The sequence below is a fragment of the Mytilus trossulus genome, chromosome 10, assembly GCF_036588685.1.
Source record: "Mytilus trossulus isolate FHL-02 chromosome 10, PNRI_Mtr1.1.1.hap1, whole genome shotgun sequence".
NCBI lineage: Eukaryota > Metazoa > Mollusca > Bivalvia > Mytilida > Mytilidae > Mytilus > Mytilus trossulus.
In genome coordinates, this window is record NC_086382.1 from 69,874,068 (window position 1) to 69,888,406 (window position 14,339).

The window sequence follows — 14,339 nt, forward strand, 5'->3', positions numbered from 1 at the left end:
ATTCAAACATTTTATGAATATGAAAAATAATTCGTTTCATATTTTCGTTTGAAATTATCTGTTAGCTTTTTAACAAATTAATTGGAACAATTAATGAGACAATTATTTTCTCAAGAATTACTTTCCATCCCTTGTATACATAAATAAATTGTTCAGTGATACACAATGTACATTGCTTTAAAGTATCAAGATAATAATGAAAAATGGTGTCAATTTAATTTGAAAAAGTAAAAAAAAAACATCGAATCTTTTTTCGTGATATTCGAAAATCGACCGTTGTATACTGAACGACATTCCTTTTTTTTATGGAATGGAAATGGGGAATGTGTCAAGAAGACAACAACCCGACCAAAGAAAAAACAACAGAAGAAGGTCACCAACAGGTCTTCAATGTAGCAAGAAATTCCCGCATCCGGAGGCGTCCATCAGCTGGCTCCTAAACAAATATATACTAGTTCAGTGATAATGAACGATAATAAAGGAATGATATATATTGTCTATGCAAATAAAACAAAGGGAACTGGTATGGAATCATTTTATTTTGTAAATACCCGCCGCATATTGTAAATTGATTTATCTTTGGAATAAAATGTATCGTCTTTGATTATATCGCTTACAAATATTTCCAAAATTTAAGATACAGCTCATGACATGCATGATTTTACACGTTAATAGTATGAACATTTGCTTTGTAGTTATCGTAGGCCCAATTTAAATTTGATCAAAGATTTAAAGTTCTAATATTATATAAGAATGCCACGATTTATTGTTGTAAACCGTATGTTTTCTTTCTTTAAATGTCTTATACATTGAAAGGAATATGATTTTATAAGTTGTAATTGAATTTGAACAAACTTTAACTGAATAAAGCGTACAATATAGTATCTAGGTGTATCCCTGCCGAATTGCTTTAATTTCGGCCTGGTAGTAAATGCATCACCATATCAAAATAAGCATTAATGAAATAAAGATTTATATGTGAAGGTTTAATTTGTCAATTATTTAAATTTATTAAACTTTCCACGATGTTATTATACTATATTACCATAATTTTCCATATTTATGTAAAATGATGAGACGATTATCACCTTAAGTTTAAACAAAGTAGATTTTGGTGTGTTATGAAACTCATTTTGGTATTATCATCAAACATGTCAAATGAAGTATATATCCTTTTTAATTAAAATAACATTATTACGCCATCTTCCCTATTCAAATATGATGATGTTTTTTTTAAATCGTAGCGTTGATATTTACACTGAAAGAGTGACATCATGCAATAAATCTTTTAATGGTAAATAAAAAGACAAAATGCAAGATATAATAGTAAATTAGTTGTCTTGTTTAAAGAGATGTGCTTACCTGTCACTTTGAACCAGGAACAGTTTTAAATTTCACATGTACAATAAAATCTATATTTATGAATGTCAATACCATTCAATGACGTAATAGGTTTCTCCGGTTAATGAAAATTGAAACCGAAACTCAATTGCAAGTGTCATTATTGTGAGAGGGATTCCATCACTGTAGAACACACAAACAAAAATTTGCAAATATTTCATTCTTTTTGAAAAATATTTTCACACCAAAGACATTTACAGCAGTTATATTTGAGGGATTCTAAAACATGACTACTACAACATAACTTTTTAACAATAAAAACACTTGCCGTTCAGAAATATGAGTAAAATATATTAACTTTATTATATCAAATCTTTCCAGAACATATTAATTCAAAAATAAATGATCTTAGATATTGACATATTTGTAGCTGTGTTAGTAGAACCCTATCACCAAAGTTGAAGGGGGCATTTAGTGTGTATTTTAGCCATTCTTCAGTCTGGCAAATCAGTTTTCATAACTTTATTCTTCGTGCTTGCAGATATTCATTTAAGTTTTGAATTTTCTAATAGTGCACAACTTAATTTTTCGTACTTGCAAATATAAATATTTGATCAACGGTTTTCTTTTGGTTTTTAAATATTTGGTTTCCTATGACTAAGAGGCATATCAATATTGATTAGGTTTGCAGTTACTGATTTTCTGCAATATTATAATCTTTGGAGTTTTCTACACTTTTTTTTTATGCTAAAAGATGTTAATTCATAGTTTTTTAATGACAAGTTTAAGATCAAGTGGTAATTTTGTATAGTTCAAATGATTGTTGTCCCCGGATTTTGAAAACTAAAGCAACAAATAAGTTTTCCCTTCTATTTTTCGTCATGCGTAAAGATCTTGCTTTGATATTTGTAATATAATAAACACCAAAAGTTGTAAGTTCTAGTACAATGCATTTTAACCAGTATGGGACTATGTATTGCAATGCAAATACTCTCATCATGCGCCTGTTTTTAAGGTTTTATACTTACCTCACTGTACAATCAAAAGCAAAACGCAATGCATAAGATATAACAAAGGAATTAGATTGTATTGTCCTAACCCACGTATTTTTTTCAAACATTTCAAGTTTTTAAATTAGTAAACATGTTGTCGCTCTAAAAGAGATGTTCAACAAAAACAAAACGTACATAAAAGAAGAGTGAATGATACAAGAGGGACAGTCAAACTCATTAATAGGAATAAACTGACAACGCCGTGGCAAAAAAGATAAGACAAACAAACAAATAATAGTATACAAAACACAACATATATAGAAACTGACGACAAAGCGAAACGAACCCCACCAACAACTTGGGGTTGATTGCGGGTGCCAAAGAAGGATAAGCAGAATATGCTCCACATGTGGCACATGTCGTGTTGCTCATGTTATTACAAACCAGGTTAATAGTTTATACTTTATTCTTGCCTGATACGTTTTTGCGGTTGAATGGAGTATACAATTCTGCGCTCTATATGATCGAAAAAAGAAGCGCTCTGTAATTTTCGTGTTGCCTTTTATGTCTTTCTTAAAATAATAGTTGGAAAGCGGATTCGATATTACCCTTATAGAACATCATCTAAAATCAAAATATTAGATTTAAACTTAGCTGAATGACGAAAATGAAATATCAGATATTTGCATACTTAAAGTTGCATCAAAACTCTGATATCATTTGATCCACTATGAAAAAAGACCAACAAGACTGTAGCGCTGTGTATAGGTTTGGACGAACGACAAATTGAACGTTAACACAATCTGTGATCAAACTACCTTGAAACTGGCCAAGTAAGTGAAGTTATGTCTTTTTTTTCCTTTTTCAATACATACACACAAACTACATAATCGTCCTTTGCCGTCAGGTAATAATTACACAGTAATGTAAATTTTATTAGAAAATTATTACCATGTTCAATAAACTGAGACATTCTTAATAATACAAAATATAACGATTTTATGCCTGTTTAAATCGCTCATCAATGTTTTGACACAATATCCGCATTACAAGTAAATCTGTCAATTTCAGCCTGGAGATACCTTTAACGTAACATGTCTCACAGATTTTATACATAATCATCGTCTACTCTTTTTGCATATGACGAGAGAGGTGTTTTGAAAATACGGGACAACAAACGTGTGACCAAAACATTTTATATATGATAAGTGCTTTGACTTTTAAATATGTTATAAATTATAGCAGTTCAACAGTTTACAAGGCCAACGCTGACAAATAATGGTAAATGAGGAAATTAAGTATACACTTGTCATTTATTCAAACAAATATAATACTTCGGTCTGTTTTTGGTGATGTATATTTGACTTGGCACTTTAACATTGTGTTATTGGTCTAAGATAATGTTTGTATGCTTGTCTTTAATGTTTGCAGATGTGCTTTGTAGATACTTATAAATGCCGTCATTGTGTTAATGTGCTATAATACGTTTTTGTATTCTTGTCTATTTGTTTTGCTAGTATGCTTTGTATATGTGCCTTTTTGTGTTGTTTGATATATATGATAGATGTACTTATACATCCCGTCATTGTGTTATTGTGCTATAGTACTTCTTTATATTCCTGTCTTTCATTTTAGTTAAGGTGCTTTATCTATTTGCCTTTTGTGCGTCTTTGATACATATGAATTTGTTTTATAGTGATTACAATGTTTTAACAGACTGTTTATTGCTGTACCCCTATGATTATTTTGTACCTATTATTTCTCTTTTTTTATGTAACATATTGTCAATATAATCGAATTTGATGCGACTGTCATATTAACGTGTTAATAAGGAATGTTTAAAATGTATTATTGATGATTTCAGTCAAAACACATTGTCAACTGAGATAATGATATCCTCCAAGACTTTCAACAGAGCTATCGAAAAGTAAAATAACCAAAGAAAAACCGAACTACGAGGACATTCAAAATAGAAAGTCCTTAAATAAATGCAGAATCCAAAGCTCAAACACATCAAACTAATGGATAACAAATGTCATATTCCAGACTTAACAAAAAGGGTCACACACAATACCCATGAGGATTTAGTTTTTAACACCAGTATTATCGACCAAGATAACAATAACCATACGAGTTTTGAAAAATTTAATGCGACCTTATCAGCGCAATAGTTAACATATGTTTGTACAAATTAAAAACCCATTATGCATTTTCAAAATTAATAATAATAGTTCATCATCTTCAAAATGTGGGAAGGAAATTGTCCAATTACATTTGATCTTCAACTTCATAAATGTCAAATATCTTTCATATAAAGTGCTGATATTTGGTCAAAGAAAACATTTTACAAATAACGTTATTCGAGATGTTTAAAATATTGCTAGGACTTCTTTGTATCTGTATTGGTAAGTTGCAATCTATTGTTTGTTAATTTTCATGATTTACATAATAGAAATTTAAATCGAAAACTGAAAAAGTTTAAGATGAATAATTATCTCATTAGATTACCTCTAAATTGATTCATAAGTAAAAATTAATATGCAAAGTTTACTCTTAGCTTGTCTTTGACGAAATTACTTAAAGCCTTTTGCCACTTTTTACTTAATAAATAAAAAAGAAAATCTGGTTTGAATCGAAAAAGTAGAAAGTTTTTAATTGGATTTACACAGTCGTAATGTAAATGTTTAAGATATAATACACTGATATTGGTTGTGCATATTTTCAGTAGGGTTGAATGCAGAATTCGTCATTCCAAAATGTTTAGGTGTATTTTTCTGTGCTGAAATTCCTGAACCTGATGGACACTTGACAATAAAGAACGGAACGTCTGGAGGCATCCAAATAAATAAAGATATTGTGACAGAAATTTGTAGGTAAGAAAATCCTTAGGTTCAAAATGTAAACTGATCAATATTTAACCGGAGTAAATAAACCATTCTTACTTTTTTAATCCTTTTTTTGTAGATGATGATAATAGCAGTTAGTTTTGCAAACTCCTTGAAATAAATCGTACTTTAATTATTCAATCATTTTTCTTGTGATGATTGCATAAACATTGATGTTATTTGTTTGTTTTGTCGATGTTTTTTGTTGCAATTGTATTCTCAACTTTGTTCATTCGTATACTTTTTTTTGCTTTACGCTATCTAGACATCTGTTCGCGATGGTAGTCTCAGACCTTTCTAAACAACTTATCATTTTTATAATAAAAGTAAATTTTATAAATGGCATTTCATTACAGTTATTTGTTGAGCATTTCAACATGTATAGATGCTGGTGTGCCTACAACGTGTACAGATTACACAAAGTTATATGCAAGCTTCCAGAATGTTGTCACGACAGCCTGCCATAAGAACATCCAAGGTTTGTTTTATTTATAAAAAGTCTTTTACATTTTATTGGTACATATATAATTCTATTTATGTCATTGAAGTATAGTATAAAGTTAGGATATCAATTAAACCATTTCAGTTGCTCAACGCATATAAACTATATATGCCATTATTTTCATAACCTGAACATCGGTACCAGTGGTAACCAACATAGGCAAAGCATAGCAAATTTTATTATTTGCCAAAGACATTCAGAATTACTAACCAATTTTGCAATCGTACAGTTAAGTTTGTGTTAATACAAAAATAACTTTTTTGTAGATGTTATGGCTGTGATAGACGGTTTCAATGAACTTGATGGCCCTGAACAGGAAGACTTTATGAATTGCATTGGAAAAAACGATAGTGACAACCCTGTCGATGGAAACAAGTGCAGGTAGAAGTTTCAATAATTCATTCGTTGTTTTATATCATAAAAATTATTAATTTGAGACCCATCTTTAAAGCAGGAATGCATTTTTAAACTGTATTGTTTAACGAAAATAATTACATTTAGATATATGTTTCATTATAATACGTTATTCTGAGTGGCTAACTGCACATCACGTGTTATTCCTGAAGCAGTTGCATTACACAATAATACTTATCATTCATAATGACAAGAGGTCCCATAATTAAGTGCACAGATAAATTGAATAAAAACTTGATGTAAATCGTGTTTTCATGACCCTAGCTAAAATGTAAAATATAAGTATTGAAGCTTCTGTTTGTAACTTCATAGAGTTGTAAAAGCGTTCACCGTGTGCACATTTTTAGAGAAAGCGCTTCCGCGCTTCATACAAAATGTACTTCGGTCAACGCTTTTACACCCCAAAAAAGTTACAAAAAGAAGCATTCAATTCTTAAGTAAAATAATCTATATTTGCAAGAAGGTAATGATATACTTTGCAAATTTTGTAAACAAACGTTTCAGTAATCTAAAGTACTTTAGAATGGTATTGAGATTCTTCCTCTCATGCTGCATCCCTCGCTTAGTTCAAATTCAGGTGATGAGATATGATTGCCAATGAGACAACAATCCAGCAAAGTTCAAATAAAGAGGATGTATGTTATTATAAACCAACGTAAATTCACATTTAGTGATAAGTCTCAATCTGCGATGAAATTTATTTATTGCTACGACAATTGGAAATACACATGCTTCAAACGTAACAAATATGTTCGTTTTGAAGTTTGCTTCATAGGAATAATGGAATAAGTCAGCCTAAGGAAGATTATTTTTTTTGAATAAGTTTTTAGACAGAGCTTAACATTTTCGCTTCATAGGAATTCTTTAACGTTAGACTTGATAAGTCTTATGTAGACTTGCGTATTAAATTATAATCCTTACACCTCTGATGACAATTTACACTACAAGGTCGATGCCAATGGTGGACGTTTTGTCCCTGAGGGTATCACCAGCCCAGAAGCCATCACTTCGGTATTGAAATGAATATTAATTTATGGTCATTTTTATAAGTTTCCTGTTTACAAAACTTTAAATATTCGAAAAAAATAAGTATTTGGCACAACTTTTTTTGAATTTTGGGTCGTCAATGCTCTTCAACTTTATACTAGTTTTTCTTTTATAACTATTTTGATCTGAGCGTCACTGATGAGTCTTGTGAAGACAAAACGCGCGTCTGGCGTATAAAATTATAACCCTGATAACTATTTGGCTTTCAGACTATTCTGATCTGAGAGTAACCAATGAGTCTTATTTAGATAAAAAAAAAACGCGCGTGTATCGTATTAATTAATAAGCATCGTATTTCTCTATCCTGAATGTACTTGCATGTATTTGGACTGTAGTCCTGTCATATAACGTTGTCCTTTCATTGTTATATGAAACATTGCCGACACAGCGCGAGGTTTGACTAGCTCCAAAACTAGGTTCAACTTTAATGATGCTGATGTTTCGTTGTTTTCCTCTTATCGTGGATGTTTTACCTATCTTATAGTTGCTGTGTTTCTCATGGTTGTAGTTTGTAACCTGGATTTCCCCCCTCTTAATTGAATTTCGAACAGCGGTATACTACTGTTGTCTTTCTTTACATAAAGTTAACAATTAAATTCATTTTTAAAATCATTGTAAATCACTAAAAACTGGTATCTGTTTAGAATGTGTATAACTCATTTTGGCTGACTAATACAGTTGATTGTCGATATCAATAATTTAATGTTATGTTATGGTGGTGGTAATTGTTGCAATTAGAGCAAATATCACTGAAGTGCTCTATGTTAGACGTTCTACTAAATGTTATTTGTACGCACTGACTAAATAAGTAGTTATACCATGTATTATATAACTTAATGACATGGATAATTTGAGAATTGGGAAAACATTTAACGACAGCGAAACTAAGTAATAATAATCTTCTTAAAAAGTTGAAGTAAGCTTTGGTTTACCAAATTTCTAAGGTTGTGCTATACTACAGGTCATACCTGACATGCTAAATGTTGCAGGGACAAAATTGATCTAATGTAGAAATATTTGTTGTATTGATGCAATATTTTTGTTTTCATTATCGATTACTCTAGATCTGTATATATTGTCAGTTTTTTTTTGTTTTAGTGTTTTACAGAAAATGAAGACATGCAATTATGCTTACTTTAGCTCTAGGAGTCCTGATGCTATGTCCAATATTGACAGCTTTATAGACCAATACAACGATGACATGTGCTACCTGATGTCCTTTTTAGACGGGAAGGAATAGTATTCACTGTATTCGATTTACCCCCTGAATAAAACAATGTTCAATTTAATGTCTTTTTGTAAAATAAAAAAAAAACATCAACTGGCAGCAATATAAAACATTAACTATATTTGAGTGCAGTCGCTGAGTTCAACTGTATCTCACATTCACATAAATTGTTCTGATTTTGTATTTGAAGAATGTAAATGTGTGACTGCAACATAATTAAATAATTTTCAGTATCTAAAACGAATGTTTATACTCAAGAATTGGTATTTTCAATGAAAATTTGTTTTAATTATATTATTATCAGATAATTATGATAGGCTTGGCAATAACTGCAACTTTTTTTAGTTCAATTGTGCATAGGGATAAAGAAAGGGCTTGAGACAAAAGTCATGATTTGTGAATCCAATTTCCCCATTAGTTAAGCGTGTAAATTTAAAAAGTAGTGTGTTTGTTTTCCTCCTTTGAGTTGTCTGAAGTTTCAATACGGTCAGGTTTTGGTAATTAATTTTTTGATCGAAGGAAGTCCAAATGGTGAACTATAGTTGTTTACATGCTCGTCTTTTGGTTCTTTTTGGAAAATTTCCTCAATAATAATCGTACACCCCATCGCTTCTTTTTTATTTATTGTGTAATAAGTTTACATGGAAATGAAATGACCAATAACGTCTTGTCATAATCATCTCAAAATTTGAATGTCCAAGTAAAACATATGATATTCCTATATAAATATATAAACGAAGATGTTGTATGATCATCATTGTCAATGAGACAATTCTCCACATGAGACCAAAATGACACAGATTTGACATCTATATGTCACCGTACGGCCTTCAACAATAAGCAAAGCCCATACCACAAAGTAAGTTATAAAAGGACCTGAAATGTCAATGTAAAACAATTTAAACGAAAACACTGACGACTTATTTTAAGTACAAAAAATGAACGAAAACCAATAATGTAAAACATAAACAAACAACAACTACTGAATTACTGGTAGAAAATCGACACTTTTCATGTTTCCGACTTTTGACTCCAGTTTGTATTATTTTTTGACAGTTTATACCTACGACACCCTGGTACTCGGTCAATTCAGAGCAACGTAAAGAACCAACATTAAACATTTAATCGTTACAATTCTTTGGAAAATATACTGCTTCATATTTTCTTTACACGACAAACTCATCGGAAAATAGTAAAATTTACCCTCAAATCACACCGATTAAATGTTTGATGTTACTTATTTACGTTGCTCTTTATTGACCGAATACCTTAATTGATGTCGTAGGTAACCTGTTAAAATGTCAAACATTTTATCGACTGGAGTCAATGACGCTACATTTTTTGTAATATAAAAATAGTCTATTAATAAATAAGTATATTACAGATTACGGCCCACCATAGATTTTAAATATTCTACTTTCGTTTCAATATTTTTGGAAAATACTGTTTAAAACATGGCGGCTCGATATCCGTTGTTTGGTAAGTTTATATAATCAGGTGAACAATGACGTTTTTTTTAAATACATACACACTTATAACTATTCAGACTTTCTTAATAGCTCCGAACTATTTGTTCAATAATTAAAATGATCGTAACCTATTGTTCATGTTGTCGTAAATGTACCCGGGTTCTAAATTAATTATGAGTTCATTATATAGAAATATAGGTTAAATAAAACGTATATATATATGAAAAGAACCATATGATTATGTTCACCATAGCAGTATGACCATGATCATCTGCGTGTATACTCATATGATATAGACCAAAACATACGGGTATGGTCCGGGTAATTAAGTCAACATTGTAAATGTGTCACATAAATTATGAATATCTAAAAATGAATTGTTGACTTGTTCAATAACATAAGCATTAGCGGATCGAAAGGGGGAGGGGGGACCCCCCGTTTTTTAGACGATCAATGCATTTCAATTGGAGCATATAGTTGGACCCCCCTTTACTCTAGGTTGGGACCCCCCTTTTTTTAAATGGCTGGATCCGCCCCTAGTAGTAATCATTGTAACAATAAAAATTTAATAAATTGAATATTACTTACAAGTAGTAATAACAAAGAACCACTTATACATGGTCATTATCGATTTGTTCGTAAGAAACGCAATACGTTGGATTTTGTCCGGAACATATTCATTTGTTATGGATCACAAGATGTTTGTTTGACTTTGTTAACATTCACAGACCAAAATGTATGGTTTTGCAAACACTAGTATATCTATAATACTAAAATAACGATGTCCAATTTGTCAGCCGTTATCGGGCAAAAACGACAAATCAAAGAGTTCAACTTTATATAAAGCTAATATAGGACAATGGTGTAGATTGAAAATTTCACCGCTCCAGACCCTTTTGTTTTCAACATAATTAAAATTGCCAATAATTAACAAGTTCCGGGTCGAATCCGATACCGATACCAATAGTATATTCATCTGTTACCTATTACCTTATCTGTACGTTCCGCATCTGACAGGCACACCACCAAACAGTGTATTTAAGATTTTGCTATTATACACGGGCCATAATCACAGGGTTAACACTACTCAATTTAATCATTGTCACATTGTTCTCTATTGCAGTATTTCAATCAGTAAGACTTTCTAAGATTTCAATACGAATTCTAAAAATCTGGACTTAAGATAAATTAAGGCATATATAGGTACAGTTTTCAATTTGTTAGCGGGCATGACGTAAAATAGCGAATAAAAAAATTCAGCTTTATTTATAACTTATATTGAACAATGGTTTAAAAAATACTCCATTCCAGAACCTTTTGTTTTCCAAACAATTAATATTTCCAATATAACTGATAAGTTCCAGGTCGACGGGTTCAAGGCTTACGCATAATATATATATTTTAATTCAGTCACGGACCGCGATATAACGGTTGTGTTCTAGTATTTAAATATTTATAATGTCAAACGCCGTAATTGATAACGTCAATGTGGGTGATATGAAAATTACAACAATATAATCAACACTTGCCGATCCACGTATCAATTAAGACACATTTGTTTTTGTTTTATAAAAGTACTTTAAAGAACGATTATGAGATACAATGAAATATACACATACGTATGTACAAATATTGTACACAATTTAATTTGTATTATGACTTTGTACAAATTGTAATTTGTACAAAAAAGTGCTTGTACAAATTACAATTTTTACAGGAATGGACAAAAATTCACTTATAACTTGTACAATAGTTTATAATATGGATTTTGGTGATAAAAGCATTGATAATGTAATAGATGTGCCTTGATTTGCCTAGGTTAATTCCCCTTAATTTGGACAGATTAATAATTTAGTATTTAAATGTTTATTTTAAGTTTAATTTTATTTTAACACAGTAAGATAAAAGTAAAGTTTGTTAATTTAACTGTTTTAGTATTTAACTTTCGATGTTTTTATAATGTTTTATGAATATTTATTTATTCAAATTTTCTTCAGTACCGTTTCAGTTAAAGTTATCCTGTTTAATGAAAAGTTTAGAATATGATTTGATATTCAGTTGGAGTCGGCCTTGCACAGGCCTCATAATACTCGCTGGATAGTATCAGTTCACTTGAGTTTAGAGTTAGCCACCAGCTCTCCAGAGTTAGTCACCCCTTTATGGTGCAAATTTTACTACTTTAAAACACAACGCGAAGCAAATTTACTCTACTTTTAAGACTAACTCTGGGAACACTTCATTTTCATTTTACCTTTGAAATTACTCTATTTTTTAACTTCAGTTTAGAAAGTCTTCTGACTCCTGTTTATATCCGACCTTGTTAAATACATGCAATTATTGTACTTTTGTGAATAAAATATAGTTTCGTTTGATTCATTGTCTGTTGTTCAGCCCTAATCTAATATCAGGTATCCCAATGGTCGAATAGGGGCGAAGTACTGGCCGCTACACGTCCCGGAAGGTGTCGTCACCGACCCCCTCCGTTACAACTGGTGCCGTGACCAGGATATCTGATCCCTCAGGTTTTGGTTTGAATATTATTTTGATTATTATTTCTTTTGATTTTCAAATTATTTAAATTTTTGATTTTCAAAATGATAAAGTTTGAACAGAAACCTTGTACTTTTGACGGTGTTAGTGCTGACGTACAAGAGTATTTTATTCAATTTGAAGCAGTTAGTCTGAGGAATAACTGGAATTTTTCTGAAATGGCTCTTCAGTTAGTTATAAATTTAAGAGAAGAAGCACGAACTATTTTACGTCTTCTTACTCCTGTTCAGTTGCAAAGCTACATTTTTTTGAAAAGTTTATTAATGCAACGCTTTAATCCTAAGGAAAGGATACCTTTTTATCAATTTCAACTGAATAATTGTACAATTTTGCCAGATGAATCTGTGTTTGATTTTGGACATAGATTAAAACTTTTATGCCATCGTGCATATCCAGATAATTTCCATAGTATGGAATTTAATTGTATGGAAATTTTTATTGGCAAATTAGAGAAGGAAATGGGAAAGTTTGTTCGTTTTAAGCATCCTGCAACTTTTGATGATTCTATATTTTTGGCTACAGAGTTAGAGTCTATTAATTTGACAGTGGAACCTGTTGAATGTGAAATTAAGGAAAGTGAAGAAAGTTTAGATTTTAGTTGTTTGAAGTCTGGTTTTGATCAAATTGTCAATGTTCTTAAGAAGCTTGTTTATAGGAGGTTTAAAGTTAAAAAATGTTTTAATTGTTTGGTAGTTGGATATATCAGAGCTTATTGTCCCAATAAAGTTTGTAAACGTGTCAATTCTGTTCATGTTGTTGAACCAGAAAAAAGTTCTACTTCAGTTCATAAGAATGTGAAAAAATCATGCAAAGTTGTGAAAAGAGTTCAAAGTTTATTTCCATCTGATTTGCATAGTTCTTTATCTGATTATTTGATTTCTAGCATGGATGATTTTTCTGAACAGAATGATAAGCCAGTTAAAGTTTTCATATACTATGTTTTATTTGTTTTAATTTGTATATTTAGTATTTTACTTATTTTGTCAGTTTATATTATTGTTTAGTAGGTAATGTTTCAAAGTTTTTGGATTTGTTCTTTTTCTTGGTCACGTTAATGAGCCGGTTTTGTTATCGAAACCACCCTCAAAAACGTTGTTTGATTAGATTGTGTTTTCTTTAGATGTTGGTTTGTTTAGATTGTAGCATAGTTTCTTGTTGGAATAGTTTTATTTATGAGTTTGCTCATTTATTTGGATTTTTAACCTCTCTGAACAAGTTTTATTGTTATAAATTTGCTTCATTGGGTTATGGTATTCCTTTTGTGACTTTTTAAAGTCATGGCAGAAATCTATTGAGTGGCAGATAGTTGAGGTGCGAAGACAACCAGCTGATATAGTAAGCCGTTCTTGTATCGTGAACACCTTTCTTACTTTTGGTACAACGTTTGATCATCTTGAACCCGGAATCACATGTTTAACGTGATTCTGTGAGATCTACAATGGTGGACTAAACCTGGTACAACGATGGACTTTAAGAACCCGAAAACACATGTTAAAAGTGTTTTTTGTGAGATCAACAATTGGTGGACTATACCTGGTACAACTTGAACCATGCAGATTAGCCGTATTTACATTCCGTTTCCGTTTGAAGGACTATTTGTGGAATGCTGTACATATGCTGTGTCCATTTACCGTTGGATATATATGCTATGGATTATTGTACTTTATAAACTGTGTTTACCGCCTATTCCTGGACGTTTATACCGTGTGGAACTTTCCCGACGGTTGGGCCGTGTGTTAGTTTGACATTTTTGTGACATTGTTTTATATTGTTTATTGTTTTCAACACATCTATTTTAAATATTTTTCTTCCCAAATATTAATTTCTTTAATATTTGTCCTAAGGGGGGAGGAATGTAATAGATGTGCCTTGATTTGCCTAGGTTAATTCCCCTTAAATTGGACAGATTAG

General features: G+C 31.0%; 2 protein-coding genes across 4 annotated transcripts in view; both read left to right on the forward strand.

The window, feature by feature from the left end:
• The first annotated feature begins 4,628 nt into the window (after positions 1-4,628).
• Positions 4,629-8,465, forward strand: LOC134686570 (uncharacterized). 2 transcript variants are annotated; one of them, XM_063546240.1, is made up of 5 exons: positions 4,629-4,738; positions 5,059-5,206; positions 5,575-5,696; positions 5,987-6,101; positions 8,280-8,465. In XM_063546240.1, the coding sequence occupies exons 1-5, from the start codon at positions 4,699-4,701 to the stop codon at positions 8,419-8,421; spliced, it is 567 nt and encodes a 188-aa protein (XP_063402310.1). In that variant the 5' UTR covers positions 4,629-4,698; the 3' UTR covers positions 8,422-8,465. The 2 variants fall into 2 exon arrangements, with proteins under 2 accessions (XP_063402310.1, XP_063402311.1); XM_063546241.1 differs by having other exon boundaries at positions 4,635-4,738; positions 5,062-5,206.
• A 1,349-nt stretch (positions 8,466-9,814) lies between these two features.
• Positions 9,815-14,339, forward strand: part of LOC134688440 (ATP-dependent RNA helicase DHX58-like) — a 36,061-nt gene continuing 31,536 nt past the window's right edge. For both annotated transcript variants that reach the window (XM_063549155.1, XM_063549157.1), the window contains exon 1: positions 9,815-9,888. In XM_063549155.1, coding sequence (XP_063405225.1) covers positions 9,864-9,888 — 25 coding nt within the window. In that variant the 5' untranslated portion in view covers positions 9,815-9,863. The remainder of the gene's footprint in view (positions 9,889-14,339) is intronic.

What these genes read in the sequence shown, in the direction of transcription:
- LOC134686570 (XM_063546240.1), top strand. Translation starts at nt 4,699, where the DNA reads ATGTTTAAAATATTGCTAGGACTTCTTTGTATCTGTATTG. An exon ending in ACTTCTTTGTATCTGTATTG is followed by an intron (nt 4,739 to 5,058) that starts GTAAGTTGCAAT and finishes GCATATTTTCAG; the next exon opens with TAGGGTTGAATGCAGAATTC. An exon ending in GTCGATGGAAACAAGTGCAG is followed by an intron (nt 6,102 to 8,279) that starts GTAGAAGTTTCA and finishes TTTTTGTTTTAG; the next exon opens with TGTTTTACAGAAAATGAAGA.